Here is a 25,168-nt window from a genome sequence, read left to right as displayed (position 1 = left end):
TCTCTCTCTCTCTCTTTCTCTCTCTCTCTTTTTCATTCCTAAAGTCTATTCTTTCTGTCTGCATTATCACTTGGCAACTATCTATATCACCAATCACAACAACACGCCCCTACGACTTCAGGGCATACAATACGGCTGGGTTATTTTTGCCCTCTCCACACACAAACACACACAGCTATAAAAAAGTATTCACAGAAGGTTGCGAGAGGGCTGCTGCTACTGGGCTGCATCCTTTTTTTTTACCTAGGTTTTCTGCCTACTTTACCCACCAGCAACTGAGTGCTGTTATTAGAGCTACAAATGCAAAAAAGTGCCCATAACCTGCCCATAATTTCGATCCAGTGATGAGCAATATCTAAAGAAGTGATATTAAATTAAATTAAATTAAATTAATGTTGATTATACTTCAGAAAGTGATACAGCTTCTGTAGAAAATTCCAGTGATAGCAGTGATACCAACTTAATCAGTCAACTTTTGACAATGTTGAATTCTCATCACATCGGCCATATAGGCCTACGATATCCCTGCTGATCAAATACGTGGTCTCTTGACAAGAAAGCTAACGTTAAGACAGTCACACCCTTGTACATTTTTATCTGCTGTTCTCATAGATAACAGTGTCATACAGTGTCAGAAACCACATAAAGGCAAGTGTGTGTCGGTTTTGGCGTCCAGTTTGCAGGCTATTAACATACATATTAGTTACATTAGCCTACAGCTTCAGTGCAAAACTGCACAGCCTAACTTTAGACACCAAATGTGTCTGTGTGCTGGGTGGCTACATTTGGGGTAATTGTGCGAATGCAGTTTCTCACTAGACTACTTCTTTCATTCAGTATGCTGAAGACAACGGACTGATCTAGCCAGTGCTCTGCATCTCACAAACCCCATGAAAGACTTTACTCATTTCCAGAGGAGCTAAATCAAGTGCAGAAAAATTGTGTTGCAAGGTAGACTATTCTGATTTATCTTAAATCTCTTTTCCTTTTTCTCTTTTTTTTAACTTTCCTTCCTTCCTCTCTGTGCGTGTGCTAGTTTCAGCATTTCTGATTTTAGGTAAACGTCTTAATTGATATTGATAATTAAATTATTTAACTGGCTTTCCCTTTGTCTCTCTCTTGCACGTCCATCAACATCCATCTTTGTTTTGTTTACTTGCAGATGTCTGTGTGTGTGCTATATATGTGTGTGTGTGTGTGTGTGTAAGAGAGGGGTGTGAGTTGTGGTGAGAGAGTAAGAAGAACTTTTGTGTGTGTGTTTGCTTCTTTGTCCTTCGTTCCTCTTTCGTCTCATGCCCTTCTTGTGTAAAAGACAAAAGAGAAATATTGAGGAATGCAATATACCTGTACCTCATAGGCCTGTAACCAATTCACGCCAGCTGGATCTGTCCCGAGCGGGTGTATTTTTGTCAACAACAAGATGTCCTGTCTTTAACAGAAAGACAAAACTGTATGCTAGTGCACAATAACTATTTAGCTTCTTGTTACATTACATTTATGGTATTTAGCTAATGCTCTTATACAGAGTGGCTTACCAGGTTACTGGTATTACAGAGGTGGACAAATGTAGCTTTAGGAATCCTGTCTTACACCCTGCGCAAGGCGCGGCATGTTTCTCATTGCTATCTTACACCTCGTCGGCAGTCTATTTTCACGCCTTCCATCTATGTAGTTTAAATAGCAACGGTGCTTGCGAATATATTGACACCGGTGGGCGTGACGATCTCGAAATGAGGTGTGTTCGAGTAAATTTCTGGTGTATTGCTATCTTGGCAATGGAAACACAGGTGCACCACTGACTGAAAGCAACCCTGGCAGGCGTCAAAAGTCAGACGTCAATTTCTATCTTGGCAGTGAATTGTCAACACAGACATGTGCACAATGTGCGTACACCCCCGCTTTGCGCCATTGAAATAGCACTCCGCCAAAGGCTCTTAACGGGAATGGCAACGCCCAAAACTTTTTGCACACTTTGAGCTGTGCATGCACCTTGTTACGATAGCAAATGACATGCAAATCAAGCTGCGCGGTGCTCGCCTAAGATCACTATAATAGGGCCCTAGAAGTTTTGCCTAAGGACGCTTATTAGTGTATTGCGGGATAGTCACCCAGACAGGGAATCAAACCCTACCACAAGTAGAGGTGGGAGTAGTGTAGTAGATCAGTGGCAGGTATGCCGTGGTCATTATGCAGCCCATTGTGTAAAATGTTTGACTGAATGTGGGCCGGATGAAGGTATGTAGGTGTAAGCAATGACTCATTTGTTATCTGGGGTGATTTGTGTCTCACGTAAATATTAGGTAACATTCTATTTGTTAAATGTAGGGTTTCTTTAATTTAGGTTTATATCAATATTGGTTAAATATATATGTGTGTTGCAGTTGAAATTGTAATTTATATTTAAATCACTTACATATTAATAACCTTTTATTAATAACCTTCGTCAGGTTGAGTACTTAAATCAGCACTTATGTTGTGCTTATTAAGGCTTACAACTGAACTCATGTCTTACTTGATTTGTTCGACATCCAGACAAAGTGTAGTGTATGTTAAGTATTGTGTATCCAGGTATCCACACTGACTTTTGAATTTGGCAGCATCTAGCTTGTGGTATCTTTTGGATTCTATAGTGAAGCACCTTTGCAAGTCACTGTGGATAAGAGCAACGTAATGCCTTAAATGTAAAAATGTATGATTTTTATATGAATTATCATTTACAATGGCATTGTTTAAATTGCACCTGAGATTCCTAGTCATATTAATTCATTACTGCATATGGTTTCAATATTACTTAATTTGTTGGTTTAATGGCATTTATCATAGTCAATATGTTTATTATAGTATGAATAAATTATATTCATACTGGATAAAAATGTTCTTGCATGTGAACTTTGTATAAGTAATACCTAAATATCTAATGACTGGAACTGAAATGTACATTCATACTGGTTAAACAGATTATTTTTGGAACTGAAATTATTTTCATACTGGGTAAACAAATGGTTATTGGATGTCAACACTGTATTAATAGTTAAATATATGAATATTGGAACTGAAATTATTTTCATACTGGATGAACAAATGGTTATTGGATGTCAACACTATTAATAGTTAAATATATGATTATTGGAACTGGAATTATTTTAATACTGGATAAATAAATGGTTATTGGATGGGAACATTGTATTAAGAATAATTAAATATGGTTATTGGAACTGAAATTATATTCATACTGCTTAAAACAATGATCATTGGAACTGAACCTATATTCATACTGGTAAAATAAGATTATTTGAGCCGAAATTTATATTTGTAGTGGTTAATTATCTGATTATTTGAACTGAAATATATATTCACACTAAATATATGGTAATTGGAACAGAGAATAGTTAAATAAATGATTATAGGTACTTCATTTGATATTCATAATGATTAAATATATAGTTATTGTAATTTAAATGTATATTTAGCTGGTAAAATGCTGATAAGCTGAATATATGGTTATTGCCATTCAGTGGCAATATATATAAACGTTTACTTGATTCATTGAATCATATATTGAATTAACTACTCAGTTTCAGTTTAAATCTTCTCACTTTCTCTCTCTCTCTCTCTCTCTCTCTCTCTCTCTCTCTCTCCCTCTCTCTTTATCTCTCTCTCTTTATCCCTCTCTCATCCATTTTCCTTCTTCTCCATCTCCGAGATAACTTGTTTCCATGGAAACAAAGCAGTGTGTAATCAGAAAGGATGTCTAAATGAGCACAGGTGTCCATCTTTGAGTCAACACACCTCTTTTTGGTGTGTGTGTGTGTATGTGTGTGTGGGACATTTGCTGAGACAGTACTTTATAGATGATGCATTAACCCGGCCTCGGTTTTTCTTCTCCGTCCTGTGGAAGGTCAATTTCATCTTTGGTGCAAAATACAGCTGATTATACTTAAGCATGCTTTGTATGTGTGTATGTGTGTGTGTGTGTGTGTGTGTGTGTGTGTGTGTGTGTGTGAGAAAGTGTGTGAATGAGAACATATGCAGTCTTCTTGATCTCTGTTAGAGATCCGCCTGCTGTTTCCTGTTTCCTGTGCCAGGGTGGTGTTGTCAGTTTATGACCTCAGAAAGACTGCACTTATACACAAGACAAGACAATGTGTTTGATCACTTGCCATGCAGTGCACAATAAATACACACCATATGTCCAAAAGTTTTCAGACACCCCTTCAAATGAACAAATTCATTTTAATGTATGCCCATTGCTACACACACAGCTGGCTTAATCTTCATAGGACACCACCTGCCAATACACCTATATTCACTGTACCCAGTGCCAAATGAATGTTAGAAGGGTATAGACCCCCCCTAGCACTGGGCAGTAGAGTAGTGGAACTGCATTCTGTGAAGTGTTGGAGGTCTTTCAACATCAGTCCCTGGTCTCACTCATGCTCTCGAGGCTGAATGCAATCAAATTCCAACAGCAATGCCTTCCCATAGGAGTAGTGGTTGTTACTACAGCAGTACGGGTACAAATTCCCTATTCATACAACTAGCACTTTGCATCTTGAAATATGCCTTTGTCCCAAATGAATTAAATTGTGTTTAATATTGTTATTTATTATGTATAAATTGTAAATATGTGACTTTCTATTGTCTAATCCTATTTGTTATTTTACTTCAGAATAAAGCACTGCAGTTTTTTATGGAGGGCTGGTGACAAATAAAAGATGAGCTTTGCTTTTATTGGCTGGTATACATTACTGTGACAGATAACAGTAGCCACATAGCATAGCATTGCCTGGCCTAGTCTAGCCTTGGTACTGTAATAAGAACACTGTAATTATTCTTAAATCTTACTGGATAGTGGTGCTGTCCTCTCTGTGTCCTTTTTTCACATGGTGTGTTTAGCTAGCTGAAGAGATTGTAGCTCATTGGCTGGGTTAGCTTTTAGCCTAGCAACTTCTTACTTGCCGGTGGCAAGCCTTTAGTTAGCTCTTAGCCTTACAGCCTCGCTTCCATAGTTCCACAACATATCTGTTGCATCTGTTATCTGTTTGCATCTTTAACTGGTGGGCTGAGTGACTTTTGGGGATGTAAATTGTGGATGCACTGACGATCAGTCTCATATAACAGATTCTGTGCCACTCGCATTTACACTTGTGCACCACACAAGGATGCCAGCAGCCTCACACACACACACACCAGTATGTTATGACTGAAATTACTCTGTTAAAAGTATGAGATCCGTGATGAACTTGTTGAGGTTCTTCAGTTTGAAACTGTGGAGGAACCTCTTAAAGCGCTTAGGTTCCTCTAAGCACCTTAAGGGGCTCCTTTACAGTTTCAAATTGAAGAGCCTTCAAAAGGTTCTCCAGGATCTTATACTTTCTACATAATTACAGAGTATAGACCTCTCTTACTGTCACTGCACCTTCTTGTTCAGCTCTGAACAGTAGCTTTACCCAACTTCAGCCAAAACCAATTAACTGAGCGCTCGCCAGTCTTCAGTCTCCCTCAGAAATCTTCATTGGACTTCAGGCACCACCAACAGGGGGGCAATTAACATGTCTGGAAGTCCCTCCAACATGGGCCGCATGCTAGTTTGTCTTGGCTGAAGCCCGTTGCACAGACGTTAAAAACATGTGAAGTTTGTGTGACCCTGTAGTCTGCCGTAGCATGCTGTTTACCGCTGCACGGAGCTCAGCGGCAGAGCGAATCAGTTTGAACCATGAGGAATCAGGTGAGTCAATATGTGGAGTCAGCACTGTTATGTAACAGTTTTGGGATTTTGGAGTTGGCCTGTTACAGTTCTGCAAGGTTCACAACTGTCACTTCTGTGTCCTGAACTCTCATTATTTAACTATGCCAAAGTGAATAGTTTTCCATTCTAGGGCACCTTTTATTACAAAATACGCTCAGATCAGATTTCTGACTATTTCTGGACCCACTGTCACGTCTCATTTGCATGCATTTCCTTTACTGTGTACACTGTGGAAAAGTGGAAATTGTTTGCCTGGTTTGTTGTGCGTGCTTTTCACAACCCTGTGCTATGTTTATTTGTACCTGAATTTTGTCTCTGATAGTGTGTGTGTGTGTGTGTGTGTGTGTGTGTGTGTGTGTGTTTGTATGTCTGTGTGTGTCTGTATCAGAGTGTGAGGGAGCGCTAGTTACCGCTTTGATGTCGCCCCTCAGTCTGTTTAATCAGCGTGTCTCCTGTCTAATGAATATTCATGACTTAATTATTCATTTAGGCCAACGCCCCAGTGCAGGGCAGGCAGTTTTTGGATGCTAATGCATGCACACACACAATACACAAACACACATATAGATGTGTTTACTGTTTGCTTTCACTCAAATCTGGTGAAACCATCATGGCTACTCTCTGCAGTGTTGACCCAGTAAGATGCCAGCATGGGGCCTTTATGAATGTGGTTGTTTTGTTGATTTATTTATTTTTAGAAATGATATTCCACTCAGAAATTCAGTGGACTACACTCACTCACTCACTCATTAGCAAGCCTAGGCAAGGCTGTTTTTCATGAGTAATGGGGGCTCTGCAGTATACGTTTAACACGGTTACTTTCTTGTGCCGAAATATTAGCTACACCTTTTCGTGTTGCTCTGTTTTAAAGCATTAGGCCTACAATTGTGATAATGCAGAATGCAGAATTCGACCCTTCCTCTGTAGAGAGGCCACCCAGGTGCTCGTTCAGTCTCTTGTCACTTCAAGACTTGCCTACTGCAACTCTCTTCTGGCTGGACTCCCTTCTGGCACACCATCATGCCCCTGCGATTAATCCAGAATGCTGCAGCACGGGTCGCCTTCGACGTCTCTAGGTTCAGCCCTGTTGCTCACTGGCTTCCTGTAGCTGTATCTGATTCAAAACCCTGACCCTGGCCTACAAAGCCAAGAATGGACCAGCCCCATCATACTATATAGCAATGGTCAAAAGCCGATCTGCACCAAGGCTTGACCCACCATCCTTTAAGATCCATGGAAGACAAGCCATCAGCTACGGGCCTTGTTGATGACTTGTTGAAAGGGCATCAGCAGTGGATGCTCTGACTGGTTGGAGCTGACAGAAAGGCTACTCAGATAAGACCTCTGTAAAACTGAGGTGAGCAGAAAAGCATGCTAGAATGCACAACACCTCCACCTGTGAGAAAGATGAGCTGCAACAGCAGAGTAGGTCCCATTTCTGTCAGCCAAGAACAGAAAGCTGAGGCTGCAGCGGGCACAGGCTCATCAAAACTGGACAAGTCTGGTCTGATGAATCTCTCTGCCTTGTGTCAACAGTCTAAACTGGTGGAGGTGGTGTAATGGTGTGGGGAATATGGATTACTTGGCACACTCTTGGCCGATTAACGCCAATCAATCAGTAATTAAATGAAATAGCCTGTTTGAGTATTGTTGCTGACCATGCACATACATTATGACCACTTTTTACCCATCTTCTAGTAGCTACTTCTTACATGATAATGTCACATGTTATAAAGTGAAAAAAATCAACCTCAACCTGGACCAGAATTTCAAAGGCATGGAAAAGAGTCATTAAAATGGGTAGACAGGGGCTTTTAAAGCAGCATTTAGTAATTCGCTCAAGAAGGACATAGTTCACACGTCCATGTCTGGACAATGTGAGAAATACAGAACTGTCACAACAGTGACAGAATAATATTGCAGGATTTTGCACAAATATGGTACAAAGTGATGTCAGCAGTGTGCCGAGCCTAGAGCCTCCCTTTTAGTCAGTGGAGCTGTTATTTTAAGGATACAATTCTACATAATGTTGCTTTAAAGAAATAGTTCTGCAAAACATCACATTAACATGATTTATCCCTTAACCCTCATGCATTCGATCAGGGTTACGGGATCATGTTTGATATCTGACATGTGCATCTGTAGTTTATAACAGGAAATGCTAGGCTAATGTTGCTAACAAACACTGGATTTCAGCTGCCTCCTATCTCATCTCTGTAAATAAATGGCAGATGATATGCTGACATGAATGTATTTGCTTTAGAATCTATTTAAACCATTGAAGCTAAAATAGGAATTAATGTGCCATCTTCATAATGCTGAATAATAGCTTTAGTGTCCTCACATTCTGAATTTTTGAGTAATGCAAATCAGGATGACCACATCAGTGTCCATTCTTTTGTGCCTAGTATGCTTCTCTCTTCTCTACCATTTGTGTGTGTGTGTGTGGGGAGAACGTGTGAGCAGACTGGTGTTTCCTGTTATCTCTTGCTTTTGATCTCAGGATGACAGCATTCAGCATTTTTGGAATTGGAGAATTTTGGTCAACCTTGACCAGTCACAACACACATACACACACACACACACACAAGCCAGGGTCTAAGCCTAATCTCGGAGAGTGTTCACATGTGAGCCATGAATAATAGATTAGGGCCATAGATTGTTCAGATTTGTCCCAGTGACCCAGATAAAATGTATTCATTCATTCATTTATTCTCTCTCTCTCTCTCTCTCTCTCTCTCTCTCTCTCTCTCTCTCTCTCTCTCCCTGTCTCGTGATCTCTCTTTTTCTCTCTCACTCTCACAAATATGTGTTTATGTCCAGGGTGGCCAACTGAGTGATAGATTCCACCAGCACACCACCTAAACATTCCAGTAAAGTGCTCTAAAGTGCTGCAGGAAAATCACCAAACTCTTGGAATCTGGCCCTCCTGGACCAGAGCTCCCAACCCCTGCTTTACGTGGACCGCAGAGCCCTGTGTGAACTCTGCTTAGTTTGTCGCCATCTAGTGGTAATTTCAGATACAAAGCAACTGCCCTGGTGACAAGTGTGTGTGTGTGTGTGTGTGTGTGTGTCTGTGTGTCTGTGTTTTGTTTGTTTCCCAGCATGTTTTACTTGACATACACTACCATGCTAACAGAATTAGTTAAATGTTAGATTATTTTCTTTTTTGTTTAATGTACAATTATAATGTCTACACGTAAATTAAATTTTTACATTTTTAATGTCAATATTTTGATATTTGTTGCTGTAAGAACATAAGTTTTCAAAGGTTTCAAATATGAGACATTGTAAATATATATAGTTTTTCATATTTAGTGTAAAAACATACTTTTGGTGGTAGTGTCTTACTGATTGTCTGGAACTTAGTCGCATATTAGAATCATTTATACATGAATTTGTCTTATTGAAAACAGTGATCTCAGTCAAATGGTATTTTTAACCCAGACCCCAGGAAATTTGTATTATTAACATTTTTTAGTTATTTTATATGCAATAGTAATTCGTATTAGAGGTTCATTTAGATGCATTCTGGATAGTAATTGTATTATAACTTTATTCTCAGTGTTTTTTAGAATCACCTACAGCTTCATCCATCACATTTAACACTTTCTCATTTTCATTAACTGCTTCTCCAAGTCCTACAAGTCATGTTTAGACTGTGAAGTTACACACAAGTCTTACATGAGATACACAGAGTCTTACAGTCATTACATACGTTTACCATCTTAAAACTGCTAGTCCCACTCCTCCAGTTCACACCTTAAGCTAACTCAAAACCACACCTGAAACAACGAATTAGCCCGCTAAGCCCCGGGACAACCAGCCTAGCAAACAGTGTATTAACCCAAAGCCTACCCTGCCAAGTGGAGGATAATTCTAAGCCAGAGAGCATGTATGTTGGGATATGGTGGATATTTTCAAATTTAAATAATGAATAATATAAAAGCAATTTTGCTGCCCCTACAAATAAATGTATACAACTGTCCTTTGTCATTTTAAAAACATATAGGTAGCTCTGAAGAGCTGTGAATCATTAGATGAGTTAGAAGTGTCCTGGATTATTCAGGAACTGTAGATTATCCTACATTGATTCCTAACATTGTAGAACATTAAGTTAACTTGTGCTTTTTATATAATTATATAAGTTTAATATAAGTTTTTATATAATTAATATCCAGAATGTAATTGTATTTGTACAGTAAATCACACACTCTCCTTGCAAAAAGGACTGAAGAGCGGTCCTTTGTCTCATCCATCATAGTGAAGAACCATCTCAGTTCTTTGAGTTGTCATGGTTTTATATAGAGCCGTTTTTTTTTTATTTATTTTTTTTATATATAGGTTCAGAGCAGTCAGAGTGCCTATGCTAACACCTGTCTACTGCTGAAAGTGCCTCCAATGGACACTTTAATAGATCTTGTAGGAATAGAAGGTGACCTGAATAGATGGTCACCTGGTTCAATTAGTCTTGTTTTCCTTTGCATCTTGTGGACGGCCAGATGTGGAATGTGTGGGAAGCACTGGAACAATAAGTCCAATTCTCAGCGGCTTCATCTCACAACTTAACAGGATTAAAGGATCTCATGCTATTATCTTGTTGCCAGAGACCACACAGGAACCTTCTGAGAGCAGCATATTGGGCAGGTGTTCATAATGTTTTGGCCTATGGTGTACAGTATATTAGTACTAAATAAATAATAATTGTTTTAAACATGTGACATTTTAAATAACACACCGTTTACACCCTGTTTGAAGTCATTTGATTAGTATCCGGATTATATCCTGATACGATTTTAGCCACATTTAGTTACACTTGATAGTTAAACATGTCTCCGGTAAGTCAGGCTGAAATCTGATCTTTGTGTGGGATGGAATATTATTATTTTTTTTACATTTATTTTAGATGTTTTGGTTGTACTGGGAAGTGTTTTGGTTTTTGAATAGTGAACAGTGTTTACACTGCTACAACACGTGGCTCAAATGCGTCTCAGACCACCTCCTGAAGTGGTTTGAGTGATTTGGAATTTGTATCTGGTTGTATCGAAATGTGTCTTGTGTGTGTTTACACCTGCATTTTTATGTGGCTTGGCCTTATCCAGATATAATCCTGATACTCAAGATGCATGCAGTGACTGTTGTAAAGTGGTCTGCTATATTTTGCCTTACAGTTCACCATATTTTAACCTCCATTAAACTACAGTGTTGGTCAGATGCTTAGGAAATAGCTTGGCATTGCACACCGAAATGAGCAAAACACAGCAAACACACACTCTGCACAAATTCCCACACTCACACCCTCTGCCCCAATAAGGGATGTTTCCAAATTGCGATTGCAAGGCAGGCTACTGTTGAGTAAGTGGTGAGCTGCGTACAGCCATGAATGCCAGTGCAACTAAAGGCCACACAAAAGTTGGCACAGGTGCCAGCTGGGCATTTTTTTGGCCCAGAGCCAACAGGGGGCCACACTGATTGTCTCAGGCTTTTCCTGCCTGCTCCACTTTGCTCTTTCCTGTTTTTGCCAGACTGGTGAATAGATTATGGTATGTACACACACATTTACCCACATGCGTATTCAGACTCGTTTCCTTTGAAGCATAGCCTTGTGACACTGCCATTTTCCGATTTAGCGTTGTGTAACGTGAACAGTGTGTATCCTCATTGCTCAGTGAGATGGCATTGATTACTGGAAGTGCCCGAGATTGTTAAACCCTGGAACTCAAGGCGACTTATTCAGATATTCATCCTGAAGTGACAATTTGATCATTTTTTCTAGCAAACCTGGGCCTGATCTGTGTCAGAGGATGAGCCATTTCCTCTCAGTGGTTATTTCTGAACTCAGCATGAGCTGTACCTTTTTACTTAAACTCTTACATCATACTGTGTAATATGCAGTGAACATTCTGTGGTTTAGGCTGTGCTTAACAGGAAGATTTTTCACCTCAATAGCAATAAAAAAGTGTAAGTGCAAAAAATGTCACACCATTTTCTAACCAATTTGAATGGCCAATTACTCAATTCATGTGAACTCCCCCTATCACTAGCAATGCCCCCAACACTAGGAGGGTGAGGAATAGCACATGTCCCCTCCGACACATGCAAAACCAGCCACTGCCTCATTTCGAACTGCAACTAATGCAGCATTGCTAGCCTAACACCGAAAAAGCAAGACCACTTGTGCTCTCTTTGACTCTGGCTGCTGATAGCAAGCAGCATGACCTTCTGTACATTACATGGGAGGCCGTCATGTTCTCAGGCTCTTGACCATGGAAGGCTATAATTTTGATAGGATCTTCTAACACACACATGAGCAGGCAGTTAGACTGTTGGGCCACTTTAGAATGACAGTACACAGAAACACAATTATGAGTATATTTACCTTTCCATTCTTTCTTGGACACAGACATGTGGATGATTTCATGTGGATGATTTTACTGCTATGACAGCTATCACATAATGTCTGGAAGACTGGGAGGCTTTTAACAATGAATCAAGGACCAAACTCTTCAATGTTAAAAGCCTCCTAATTATGTGTCATGTAGTAGGGGAAGTTTAAGTTGTCCTGTCATTTAAGTTTTTAATTTATAAATTTTTTGGTAACAGTCAGCCAAGAGGCTAATAATGACATTGTGATATTATGCGTGGGTTTTTCCTGGCCAGAGACGCACTGTTCATTGGCCAGATAAAAAGGGAAAAATAGAGCAGCAACAAATTAAGCCAATAAGAAAAAAAGGATACAAATATGCCACACTAATTTTAATTATAATTGTTATTGTTGCCTGTTTGTTTGTTTATATTAGTGACTTTTGTTTTGACTCTGTCTGTATGTGATGTAGTGGAGTGATTGCCTCTCTCTCCCCTTGTTACGCTTAGCTCATGTCCATACGAGACTCCTATGCCTCACACTAATATAACTCTTCTCTCCACTCACACACCAGAGTGATGGTGCTGCAGATGTGTGGCTGTGTTTCCTTTTGGCTCCATACTGGTTGTATCCAAACGCTCCCATCACATGAAAGAACATCTGCTCAGTCTTTGTGTTTTCACTGCAGCTCTGTGTCCAGATAGAGAGAATTTTTACTCTGAAAAGTAGCAGTGGCAGTAAAACTGCATTCCACACAGTTGCTTAAAGTTAAATTTTGGTGATTAATCTGTGGTTCACGTGCATGCTAATTGTCCCTAGTTAGCGTGAGAAACACATGTGATGATGTCACCAACTAATCAACTATTAAATTAGTCAATTTTAGTCGACTAAGTCGATAAGTTGTTGCATCCCTATAGTAAACACCGGCCTAACAGATGAACTTGCTGTATAAAGCTTGAAAGCTTGAAAGATTGCTAACAAGTTAAAAGCTCTTTCTACTGTACTGATTCTGATTCTAATTCCCCAATGTTTATTTGATTGAATGCTGAATGCTGAAGTATATGGGAAAAAGAGGATATGGGCACTGTAAATGAAGAACTGAACATACTGATTGGTAAAGGTACTGCATTGTTCATGTCCAAGCATTGTTCAGGAGTGGGACAATTCTAGGTTTTCAAATGGGAATGTGTGTGTGGTTTCTGACACTGTATGACACATTGTTATCCATACAAATGGAGCCATAACACATAATCAAATTCACCTGAGATTGTTAACTTGCAGTTTTCTTGATGCTAATTAATATGGTAGCATTGGTTTGCATCACTTGTTAGCTACACTAGCCTTATAGCTCCAGTGCAAAAGTAAAGATGCAAGCTTAAGATAGAAGATGAAGCTATGTTTGGGAAATTACTGAGCTGTTAACTAATCTGGATGGTATGTAGTTATGAAAGCAACTGAAGCGCAGCCCCATATACGGGCTCTTAAATCAGTAATGAGTGTGTCTGAAGTCTACAGTCAGTTTTTTTTTACTCATCAAACTTGTTTTACATGCTGCTGGTAATTCCAGGCCCTCAGGGGATTTTCCTGGTAAAAACAAATGTGCAAGACATTCAGTTGTCTTGGGCCTTACCTGTGTCAAATCTGGGTGAGCCATTTCTATTCAGTGCTTCAGGCCATTCCTGAACTTAGCACATGCTGAACCTTCTTGCTAAATCCCTCAGGTCATGTTGTGTAATATACAGAGGAAGTTTAGGCCATGGTTGCAACAGTCGAAAGATGAATCGAGGCTCTGGCTGACCCCTTTACACGAGCAAAGAGCAGTGGTCTAACACATGGATGAAAACAGAGCAGAGGGGGGAGGACAAGATGTTAAGGAATATGGATATGCATGGGCCATGGATTTGCCACCGCTGGAACCAACATTAACACTGTAGTAGAGGATCATGGTAGACAAAATTAAATGTTTGGAGTAGAAAAATGGTAGAAATGTCCCAAACCTCAGGAAATAAAAATAGGTAGCCAGCGCTAGCTACTTTAGGGCCACCGTAATCATTTTAGCTATAGTTGTATTTTGTTGCATATCCTGAATGTCTGTTATCTATACTTCTCTTTATGTTTTTACATATTTTTTACATACATTTCTTGTTTTTAGCTTCGTTTTTATTTAACATATTTTCCTTCTCTTGTCTGCCAATAAAATTGGACTTTTTAGAGCAGATTGGGGATGAGATGCGCTCTTGTCATTGAATGCAATCAAATCCTCACAGCAGTGCTTAAAATAATGCTTAAAAAAGATGGTAAAGTCTTTGTCGAATTTTTCTTCCAATTTGAAACTGACAATTGACATGCCACCCTGCCTGCTACTGGCACCCTGCCTGCGAACTGCCGCCGATGCGACATTGATGGGCGGCTGTAACACTCGTAGGAAAACGCTGGCCAACATTAGTGTTATGAGGGGAGAGAGCGCCATCTACCCTGAGCAGCCAGAACTGCCAATTGTGCTCTATAGGACTCCGGGCGCTGATGGCAAAGCAACATGGCTCAGGATTAAAGCTCTCGAAGCTCAGGGCATAGTTGTAGCACTGAGCCACTTGGAGCCCCCCCAACTCTTAAAAATTAAGGTGTTGTAAAGGGTTCTTTAAATGATGCCATCGAAGAACCATGTTTGGTTCAAGGTGCATTTAATGAACCTTTAAATTAGTAAAAATTACATTGATTTTATTAAAACGTTAAAAGGTTCTTCACACTTATATCTCTGTTCCAAAAATGGTTCTTCTGTGGCATCACTCAAACACTCCTTTGTACCACCAAATATCCAACTCACTTCAACGTCCTTGTTGCAAGCCAAGTTGAAACGGCACATGGATTGGCCTGACGTTTTTTCACATTCCAAGGTCTAGTAACATGAGAGACAAGCAAAGTGCTAAACTCCCAAAACTTAACCTTATACTGACTCCTCGGTTAACTGCAGACCATTCTAGGCCAATAAGAACATTCAGTATTCATCACCACAATCAGTGAAATTCTTAAGCTGTGACACAACCAGGTGCTGCCTGATTGAAAGATAGCTTGAGGGTATGTAGGGCATCTGACTGCCTGCAACACTTTGTTTTCCCAACAGTGCTAACTGTTAGCAAATGCGACAGGCAACATTGTAATTTGTGTACACTGGCCCTCAGAAGGTTAGGGACACCTTGCTTCTTCTCACTGTTACTTTGAATAAAGTGAGAAGTCAAAAAAATTAAATCAGTAGGAATGTAGTATCAGTGGGTGGGTGTGGCTGAGAGGGTCTGGGTTGTTTCCTGGAATGCTCCGCAATTCGGATATTACTACTGGAAGGAAGGCATTGCAATTAAGCAGCTGAGATAATAATGATAAATCATGAACTCCCAAATCTGTCCTGTGTTTCCACCAACAATCTGCACTATATTGACTACACTGCCTATAAAAAGTATTCACCCCCTTTTATTGCTTTTAAAAAGGAATTATGGTTGTATTGTATCTACTAGAATTAACAAAAAAAATGTCAAAGGAAAAGCAGATTTCTACAAAGTAATGTCAATTAAATCAAAATATAAAATGTAAAATTATGACTGCATAAATATTACCTCCTTATTCTCCTTATTGTTGAGTTCCAGGCAGTTGGGGCTAGTAGTCTCACAATTAATCTAACGAAGATCCCTTAGATTTCAGTTAAATCCATCGTTAAGAAATGAACGGAATCTGGCACGTGTGTAAATCAGCCAAGAGCAGGCCATCCTCACAAACTGAGTGACCGTGCAAGAAGGAGACCAGTGAGGGAGGCCACCAAGACATCTATGGCTGCTTTGAAGGAGTTAACATTTCCAGCAGCTGAGATGGGAGAGACTCTGCATACGACAGCTGTTGCTGTGGGTTCTTCACCAGTCAAAGATTTATTGAAGAGCGGCAAAACAAGAACTGCACATCACCACAAACACACCATCCCCACTGTAAAGCATGGTGGTGGCAGCATTAATTTAACTCCTTGTAAAGTAGTCATAGATGTCTTGGTGGCCTCCCTCACTGGTCTCCTTCTTGCATGGTCACTCAGTTTGCAAGGATGGGCTGCTCTAGGCAGATTTACACGTGCCATATTTTGTCCATTTCTGAATGATGGATTTTACTGAACTCCAGGAGATGTTCAGTGACTTGAAGTATTTTTATATCCATCCCCTGACTTATACTATTCAATAACGGGACCTTCCAGACAGTTGCCTTTACACTGCAATCACTTGAGACACATTCACTACTCTGAGGTGATTATGAGACTACTTGCAACAAATCCCTCTACTGAATTAGGTCAGTTAGGTCACTTTAAAGGGGGTAAATATTTATGCAATCATTTATTTTACATTATATAATTTAATAAGTTCATTTTTACTTTGACATTAAAGGTTTATGTAAATTCTTGTCAAAAAAGCCAAAGGAGCAGCAGCATTGAGTGTTTTCAACTCATTATTAATACATACATCTGTCCATGGTTCTCACCCAGGTGTGTAAAGTGAGGATTTTACTACCCCTTCAAACATGCCTCAGCCAATCAGTAACAAAGATGTGTTTTAGGATAAAGAAAAAAAGAGAATGATGGAATGGAATCCAACCAATCAGGAAAGGTAGTTCCCCAGCTATAGCAGGTTTGGGTGTTTGTTGAGTCGTGACTGGAGAAACTCTTTAAACTCCATTTCCACATTCTGTTTGGAGTGATTTGCTGTGCAGAGAGGAACTTTATGTAAGACTGAATGAGACCACTGACTGTCAGAGAGGAGCGGGAAGCTGGCCTTGGCTTTGTTTCAGTGTAGATGGATGAGTCTATGCAGGAAGCGCGAGTGCATGCATGAAAGCAAGTGTCTGTTGTCCCTAAGTTTGTAAGGACTGAAGATTCCACTGGAGAGTAATATTATGTAATAATGTACCCTGGTAACCTGGTTTGGATGTGTGGCAGTGCATGTGTTGGGTTGAGAGGGCCGTGCTTCCCTCCATTTGGCCCCTTTACTCTTGGGAATAGCAGCGAGGGGCAGTATTACGTAAGCTTGCACCCCGATAACCTGGGTAAATTGAGCATTGTGCGGGTGTGTGTTTGTAAACTGGCAAAATCCAGATCTTTCCGAGCAGTTGATCTGCTGGGTTCTCATCTGTATTTCTAATGAATATATATTTGTATTTGCTTTGTATTTACTACAGTGGTGTAAAAGTGATTTAGACTCCTCAAAGAACCAGTTAGTTATTTTCTAAGATGAAAAACCTTTTGTTACTCCAGAGCTTTTTTCCAGACCCAGTTCCCCATGCTCCACAATTTTGGTTTCAGTTTCTGGTTCTTCTGAATTTGGTGGTCTGAGGTTTGCTCTAGTGAACTCTGGCGCAGCTGCAAGTGTGGAAGCTATGATGGTTCATTTTTTCACGACTACTTCAACTCATCACCTGCATGGCTAAAAACAGCTCCTTGTTTGCAGGTGTTCCTGTGCAGTGAAATGCCATGACTCCAGAAGCGCTGATCTTTCCTGCTTGAGCGTTCATATGCAAGGAAAATAATGGAAATCAATAAACAGATTACCTTAGGCCCTACTATCATGCACACAGAAAAGTGACATTCAAAATTGACCTTTTTTTTTTTTTTAAATGGTTCTCCGTAGCACCAAAAAGATAACCTTTATTTGATGCTATATAGAACCCCTTTGCCGAAGGGTTCTCCTTTTTTTCTAACAGTGTAGATAGTGTAGTAAAATATACACAGAAATTAAGACACCCCTTTTCACATGATGTTTTGTTCTTTTTTCAAGTGAAACCAATATTTACAGGAAAACAACTTGAATATGGAGCTTTCCTTCTAATTGTGGAACCCAAATTAGCTGAATAAAAAAAAAACAAGGAACAAATAAAACTGTGTGTCTCTGTAGAGGATTTGTTTTCACTTATTTTCGCTCATATTTGTTGCATATACCCATATGTGTTTTATTTAATATCCCAAATACTATAGCAATACAAATTTTGAATTGTAAATAATTCTGTATTTTTCCTTTTGGGGCAGCTCTGGCCTAAAGGTTGGACAAGTGGGCTTAGTACCGAAAGGTTGCTGGTTTAATCCCCTGGATCCAGCAGGATGCTCCTTCCTCAGCATTTACAGTAGAGGTTCCCTTGCACATAATTTCCAGTAGCTGAGATGGTTACCCACAGCTCTGAGGGGGTGTGCTCACTAGTTTGAATGTGTTTACAGCCACATATGAGTTAAATGTGGTGGCTAAGTTCTGTTGTACTGTCGTTACTGGCTATAAAGGATGAGCCTAATCTGTGTCATATTATCTGCCTTGTGATTTGATCTGCACTTTTTGCAATCTTGAGTGACCAACTTTTGAGCTTGTATAATAATGACTTCTTGAGTGAGCAAGCTTTCTGCCGTATTATCTGCCTCATGACTTGATCAGCACTTTGTAAATGCATTTTTTCAGGTTATTTGTTTAATAAAAACTTCTTTCAGCCAATTTAGGACATCTAATAGGTCATATTTTCAACAGTTCCTTGCCAAGAACATTACATTAAGATAATTAAAAACATGAATCTGCAACTAAAGCAGGTTCTGTATGGTCAAAGACATTTTTGACTGAGACTGAGTGCAGATAGTATTATGGAGTGGTTGACAGGAACCCAGATTGTGCAGCAGTTTTGTATGTTTAATGCTTTGGAATGCGCACACACACACACACACACACACACACACACACACATACACACACACATTGCAAAATGTCTGAATGGGGCCTAGTCTTATATAAGCCATCTTTCACCTCCAGTTTTAAACTCAACTCCCCCCCAACCCTCTCTCTCTCTGTCTCTCTCTCTCCTCCCTTTCCTACTTGTGTCCATTGAGAAGCTTCTGGCAGTTCTGCCACCCTTCCCATGCACCCCACTTCTTTTCCTAATTGGACACACATACACACACACACACATACACACACATACCATATTGTTCTCCAGTTAGTCATATGACAGTGTAATCTCGCCATGGTTTAATGGTTTTGAGAGTGTAGCTGGCTCATACTGATTCGGCTACTTGTCATTTTGTGTGGACGCTGGCTATTGTGAGGTACTCTCTCGTTCAGGATCGATGTTTTTTTGGGTTCTTTTGTGCGTCCTTCATTAGTCCATTGATTGCACCCTTTGGACCTCGGCCAGCCATTGGCTCTAAAGCCCTGGACCTTGAGCGCTGATTGGTTTAGAGAAGGCACTGTGTGCTGATTGGGTTGGGTTTACAGGTCACACGCTCACTGGCTACACTTCCTAAGCTCTGAGAGGCAAATGGACAGCCCAAATCCGTGGGCTTGCTGGGAAGCAGAAAGAAGAAGTTGTGCCCACTCTTGGATCGTCACTTTCTGTTCCGGCTCTTTCTCTCAGACAGTCGCGTGTGCCAGAAAAGCTGTGGAAATGTGGAGCTTCTTCATTTTTTTACACCTCCTGCCTTGAGGTTGGACCACATTGTGCAATCAAATGGGACAAATCTGTCACATCTTCTCAGCTTACCATTGGTCTTTCTTGAGTGGATCTAAATGTTTCTGTGATTCTAAGTACAAAAGAGCCCAGTGGACTGTGTTTTGAACTGCTTCTGCCTGAGTGACCAACTTTTGAGCTTCTGTCTTCTAGAATAATCAGACTTGTGAGTTTCTGCCTTCCAGAGTGACAACCTTTGAGCGTCTAGCTTCTAGACTGACCACGCTGTGGGCGTCTACCTTCTGGAGTGACCAAGCTACGAGCTTCTGCCTTCCAAAACGATCTGACAGATTTGAGCATCTGTCTTCTTGAGTGAGCAAGCTTCGACCTTCTACCTTCCAGACTGACCAAACGCTGAGCTTCCAGCTTATAAAGTGACCGCTTTTGAGATTTTTGATTTTAACCTGACCAGGCTTTGGCCTTCTGTCTTCTCTAGTGACCATTGATGCATGGAGCTTCTACCTTCAAGACCAGCCAACCACATTTTGAACTTCTGCCTTCTCGAGTGACCAAACCTTGAACTTTTGCTTTCTAGAGTGACCAGTTTTGCAACAACTTGATTCTTGCCAATAGGAAAAAAAATCCTGTGAGTTCATCGAATCAGTCACTCTTCAGAGACTCAACACACACGAATCAGCCAAGACACTTAAACACATGCATGTGTTCAGCGTGAGGCATTTCTTCTAAGGTTAGAGAAGTGTGTGTCTCTAGGTGTCATCGTGACTGCTATCACAATGATTTCTCCAATGGAAGTCATCCTCAACCTGGTAACACCAGACTCCTCTCCATCCACCTCTCCAACCAGTACAGTGAGTCTTTCTTCATTGCGTTAGTGTGTTAGTGTTGGTGTGCTTCAGGAGGTTTGATGTGGAGCTAACCATCCTGAATATGTGATATATAAAATGGCTGTTTTGTACATATATACATTAGTTTGTGCCTGTCACACATTTGGAGAGAACTAGCTTTTCAAAATGCGTGCAACACCAAAGGGAAGCTCTTCCTTGTTAGTAGATTTGGTCCAAACTGCAAAGACCTGCTCTGCAAGTTAACTACTTACTGACTAACCAGATCTATTATAAGGAAAACAGTCATTTGAAAAATGACTCTTGACGTTAAAACAGCATAATATGGTGATTCCATACCAGGTTCGCTTCCCTAAAGAGATCCATGTTTGAAAAAAGGATTTGTAAGTAAGAAGAACATTTAAAATATTTAAAGAACCTTCCCAAAATGCAAAGATCCGCTATATTATGTGGACTGAAAAGGGTATCGAGTGGCTCGGTGGTATAATACGCTACCGCTGTGGCCCAGGAGGTTGCGAGTTTGTATCCCACCCTCTCTCCAGGTGGGTAGATGACGCTTTCTTACCTTATCACTCTTAAAGCAAATGTCGGCCAGCACAGGCGCCTATTAGCTGGTGTGGGGGAGCTGGGACTTGGCACTTTCTTCTGAGCGTGTTGGCTGTGCTCTCTCTGGGTGGGTAGATGGCGCTCTCCTATATCACTCTAAAGAAATGTTGGCCAGCACAGACGCCTGTTAGCCGGTGTGGGATCCAGCACTTTCCACTTGCCCTGCGATGCCACATCGGCGGAGGTTTAAAAAGAGGCGGTGACTAGCTTCACATGTATTGTAGGAGACTTGTGTTGAGTCCTTGCCATCCTAGTGGCGACAGCATTGCTAGTGCTATGAACAGGTGGGCTAATCGGCAGTACAAATTAAAAAAAGAAACTTTCCATGCATTGAAAGTGCTTTTAGGGAACCAAAAGTTGTTCTTCAATGCCATTGTTCTAAGATTTTTAGGTGTCCCAAAACTTTTGACAGGCAGTGTATTCGTGGTGCCCATGATTGAGTTTGTTTGAGCATAAGTTTCAGTATGCGTGAAGGTGATGTCAAATTATTCTAAGCCTTTAAGAGACTTGCACAGACTTTGTTTTGACGTAATTACTAATGAATGGCTCTGTTGTACGGCCTGGCACAGCATGACTGTAACATTTTCACAGTGTTAGTCCAGAGTTGGGGTCTCTCTTTTTTTTGGCTGCATTACACACTGCAGTTAAAGTGCCATCAAATTCCCTCTTAGAGTTGAAAGCTACTTGCTGGCAAAGATTGTGTGTATGTGTGTGTTGCATACATGGCCTCGTTCTGGAGAAACGCACTTGGTTATGTAATTTTCCGCTGATGGAGAATAGAGGCATTGTTAGTGACATCTGTCCCATTTAAAGAAACTAGAAAGCGGATTTCCATGATTTCCATTTGTAACAGGACTTTGTCCGAATATAAGAGTCTTTAACTGGTGGGGTGAGAAAGGGTGAGAAAGAAAGAGAGAGAGAGAATTTGACGCCAGCACTAGAACTGGCTCCACTGTTTCCTCGTTTTTGCCTAGACGAGTGGCAAATTAATATTGACGCAGTCGGAGGTCTGTTGGCCTTCAAGAAAATTCTTACAGTATGTGCATTGTTTTACTCGTGTGGGCTTTTAGATTAATGGATCATTCACAAGAAAAATGTCATGTTTTTAAATACAAGATTTTTTGGTTTAGTTATATTAAACATATCTTAATATTGTTTAAATGAAGATCAAATGTCAATATGTTTAACTATATATAAAAAGACAAAGGTTTTCATGGGGTGTGCTAACTTTTCACATGACTGTATTTTCAATACGCTACTCAAGCACTTACGTTAACCTCATAACGCAACAAGGAAAGGCTCAGTACTCTCAGTAACTTCAGGGACTTTTGTACAAACTGGTGGGGCTATTCTTTGGGAATACACTTTCCAATAGGATTTTTATTTATTTATTTATTTCAATTACCTATTACCCAACCCATGCAAAATATACCCCAATCACACGTGATGTCCCGTCACCAGTGAGGGCGGACAAGCACACTCCCCCTCTGACACGCGTGCATTAACCCCGTCAGGCAACCAATGCGCCTTGAGGGAAGCGCTGCATACCCGGCTCCAACGCACCAGCCTACAGATGCCAGTGACAGCCAGCACTGCAACAAACCCACCCTAGAGAGAGCAAGGCCATTCGTGCTCTTTCGGGGCATCGGCTGCCGATGGCTAGCGGCATGACCGAGATTCGAACTAGCGACCCTCTGATCATGGTGACAACATTATTGTGATGCTCCACTGACTGTTAAATTTATAGAATAGGTTCATTAGCAGTTAGTATTCATTAGTATTAGCAGTTCAGGTTTTTTGGTATTAGCTCATTAGTTAATATAGTATTAGTTCATTAGTATTAGCAGTTCAGGTTTATTAGTATTAGCTCATTAGTTAATATAGTATTAGTTCATTAGTATTAGCAGTTCAGGTTTATTAGTATTAGCTCATTAGTTAATATAGTATTAGTTCATTAGTATTAGCAGTTCAGGTTTATTAGTATTAGCTCATTAGTTAATATAGTAAAGGTAAACTACACCTCTTTCCCCTGGGAAATTGAAAGTAGTGCACCTCCAAGGTGCCCATGTTGAACCTCTGAAGATACGTTTACATGTTCTATGCACCTTAATAAATGTGTCTGAACATGAACCTTTACTATGTATGTATGCCTTTCAAAGGTTCTCTGCACTCATACAAATGTATGAAGAACCAAAAGCAGTTCTTCTATGGCATTTCTGAAAGGGCCAGTCAGGTTGTAGTGAAGCCAGCGTATGTGTGAATGTCATTTCAGAACAAAGGCCTACGATTTACAGTATTTTAGAGTATTTGCCAGCAAGGATGCTGAGAGGTGTCAGTGAAACAGCAGCTGAAGAGGCTCCTTATGAAACTGTTTGCTTGAATTGCTTGAGAATTAAGATGCTTCAGTGCAAAAGGTGAAGAATGGGAAATAAATAATTATAGTCACTTCATGTAAAAATGTGGAAAATAGTCCAAATATAGAAAACAACTTTATGGGTTGGTGTATCCAGAGCTTTGCCTGGTGTGCAAATGAAGAAATCACCATCTGATTATTGGTCTTCCTTTCTTCCTTGCTCTCACACAAACACCTGTTTAGCAAGTTTATAAAAAGACTACACAAAAGAAGTCCTTGAGGTCTTTTATGACAGTCTTACCCAATTAGAGGCCATGTTTACCTCGTCCAGTGTTAATCCTCCAGTATCAGTACTTCCTCCTGAATATATAACTTTACAATCTCATCCGATGACGAGCAGCAGGGTTTTTCCAGGATGGAAGCACTGTCCGGTTTGGCGATTTCTCTGCTTCCTTCATTTCTTGCATTTGATTAGGAATTTGATGTTCAGTGACCTTAGACTTGAATGTCCAACAGCTGTAAAATGTCAGCGCTTGAAGATGCAGTTAAAAAAAATAATGTTCCCTTAAAAGCTCCAAGCTCCAAGCCACATAATAATATTTAGATGGCCATAAAAATCATTTTCAATGACACAAGTGACCATTAAACCCCCCCAAAAAATGACTGTAACTGTGTTTATTCAGGTTTAAAAGTATTTGGACAGGTGTTGTAATTTTGCCTCTGTGCACCAACTGAATGGATTGGAGATAAAGCAGTCAAAATGTGATGGAAGTATAGACTTTTAGCTTTTATTTGAGAGGGTTTAACAGAATATTGCATTATCTGCTTAAAAGTTCCATACGTTCTTTACACAGTCCCTACATTTCAAGACTCAAAAGTAAATGGACAGTCAACAGATAAGCTGTTTCATGGGCTGTTCCCTCTATATTACACACAAGTCTACTTTAAGTTAAGATTAGTTTAAGTTTGGAGGAGGAAAGATTCAGGGGGTTCATGGTCCGAAGCATACCACATCATCTGTCCAACATGATGGAGGCACTGTCATTGCATTAGCAGTCTTGGTTCCTCCCAAGATTTCTTAGTGATTATTTTCCAAGATTTCAAGATTATTTCAAGATTATATTGCAAATCAACAAAAAGGTACAGGAATTTTCATCAGATTTCACCAAACATCAGTGATCCAACATTTCACGATATTAACAATGCCCTCCATACAGCCAAGATTGGAGAAGAATAAATTACATCGGGCACCTATAATCTTTATTTTAAGCAGCAAAAAAGTTGTGACATCTCATTTTATTTGCATTCTGTGCAATTGCATGTCCTGCAATGTGACTATTGTGTATGCCCATATGGCGATGGCGATGCTAAAGCGATATATTGTGCAGCCCTAGTAGACAGCTACACAAATTTAATAGGATAGTGCTTCACAGTACAGATGAATAATGACCAAAATATATCACGAAAGCAGCAGGACCCTATGTTCCCCAGACCCCATGTTCCTCCTGAGCTCTACATTCCCAGGGCCTGGTGTTCCCTCATTACAATTTTCTAGGAAATAGCTTTGTCCCATGGCGCCATGTTTAAGGGGCCGCAATTTATCAACAGGAAAATAATAACACCATTTAAAAAAAATAGTGCCAGCTTCCTGGTTCCTCGTTGTTGCATGTGCGCTAAATGACGACAGGCCATGGAGGATGATTTGATATGGATTCCAGCTCAGAATAGCTTAACCCTTATGAAAGAGTTCATACATGAAAACATGAGCCGGTCTGGCTGCCTGACTTCACTCA

General features: G+C 40.2%; 1 protein-coding gene across 2 annotated transcripts in view; it reads left to right on the top strand.

Moving 5' to 3' along the window:
• The window catches only part of tmcc1a (transmembrane and coiled-coil domain family 1a), a 48,768-nt gene that overhangs the window by 5,029 nt on the left and 18,571 nt on the right, over positions 1-25,168 (top strand). The window contains exon 1 of one of the 2 annotated variants that reach the window (XM_072682228.1): positions 19,651-20,422. The exons of the other annotated variant lie outside the window; for it this stretch is intronic. Coding sequence (XP_072538329.1) covers positions 20,348-20,422 — 75 coding nt within the window. The 5' untranslated portion in view covers positions 19,651-20,347. Of the gene's footprint in view, positions 1-19,650; positions 20,423-25,168 lie in introns of those variants that run through there. 2 annotated transcript variants of the gene reach the window in all.

This window comes from Salminus brasiliensis, chromosome 6, assembly GCF_030463535.1.
Source record: "Salminus brasiliensis chromosome 6, fSalBra1.hap2, whole genome shotgun sequence".
NCBI lineage: Eukaryota > Metazoa > Chordata > Actinopteri > Characiformes > Bryconidae > Salminus > Salminus brasiliensis.
Note: the sequence above shows the minus strand (reverse complement) of the source record. Positions and strands in the feature narration are given on the sequence as shown.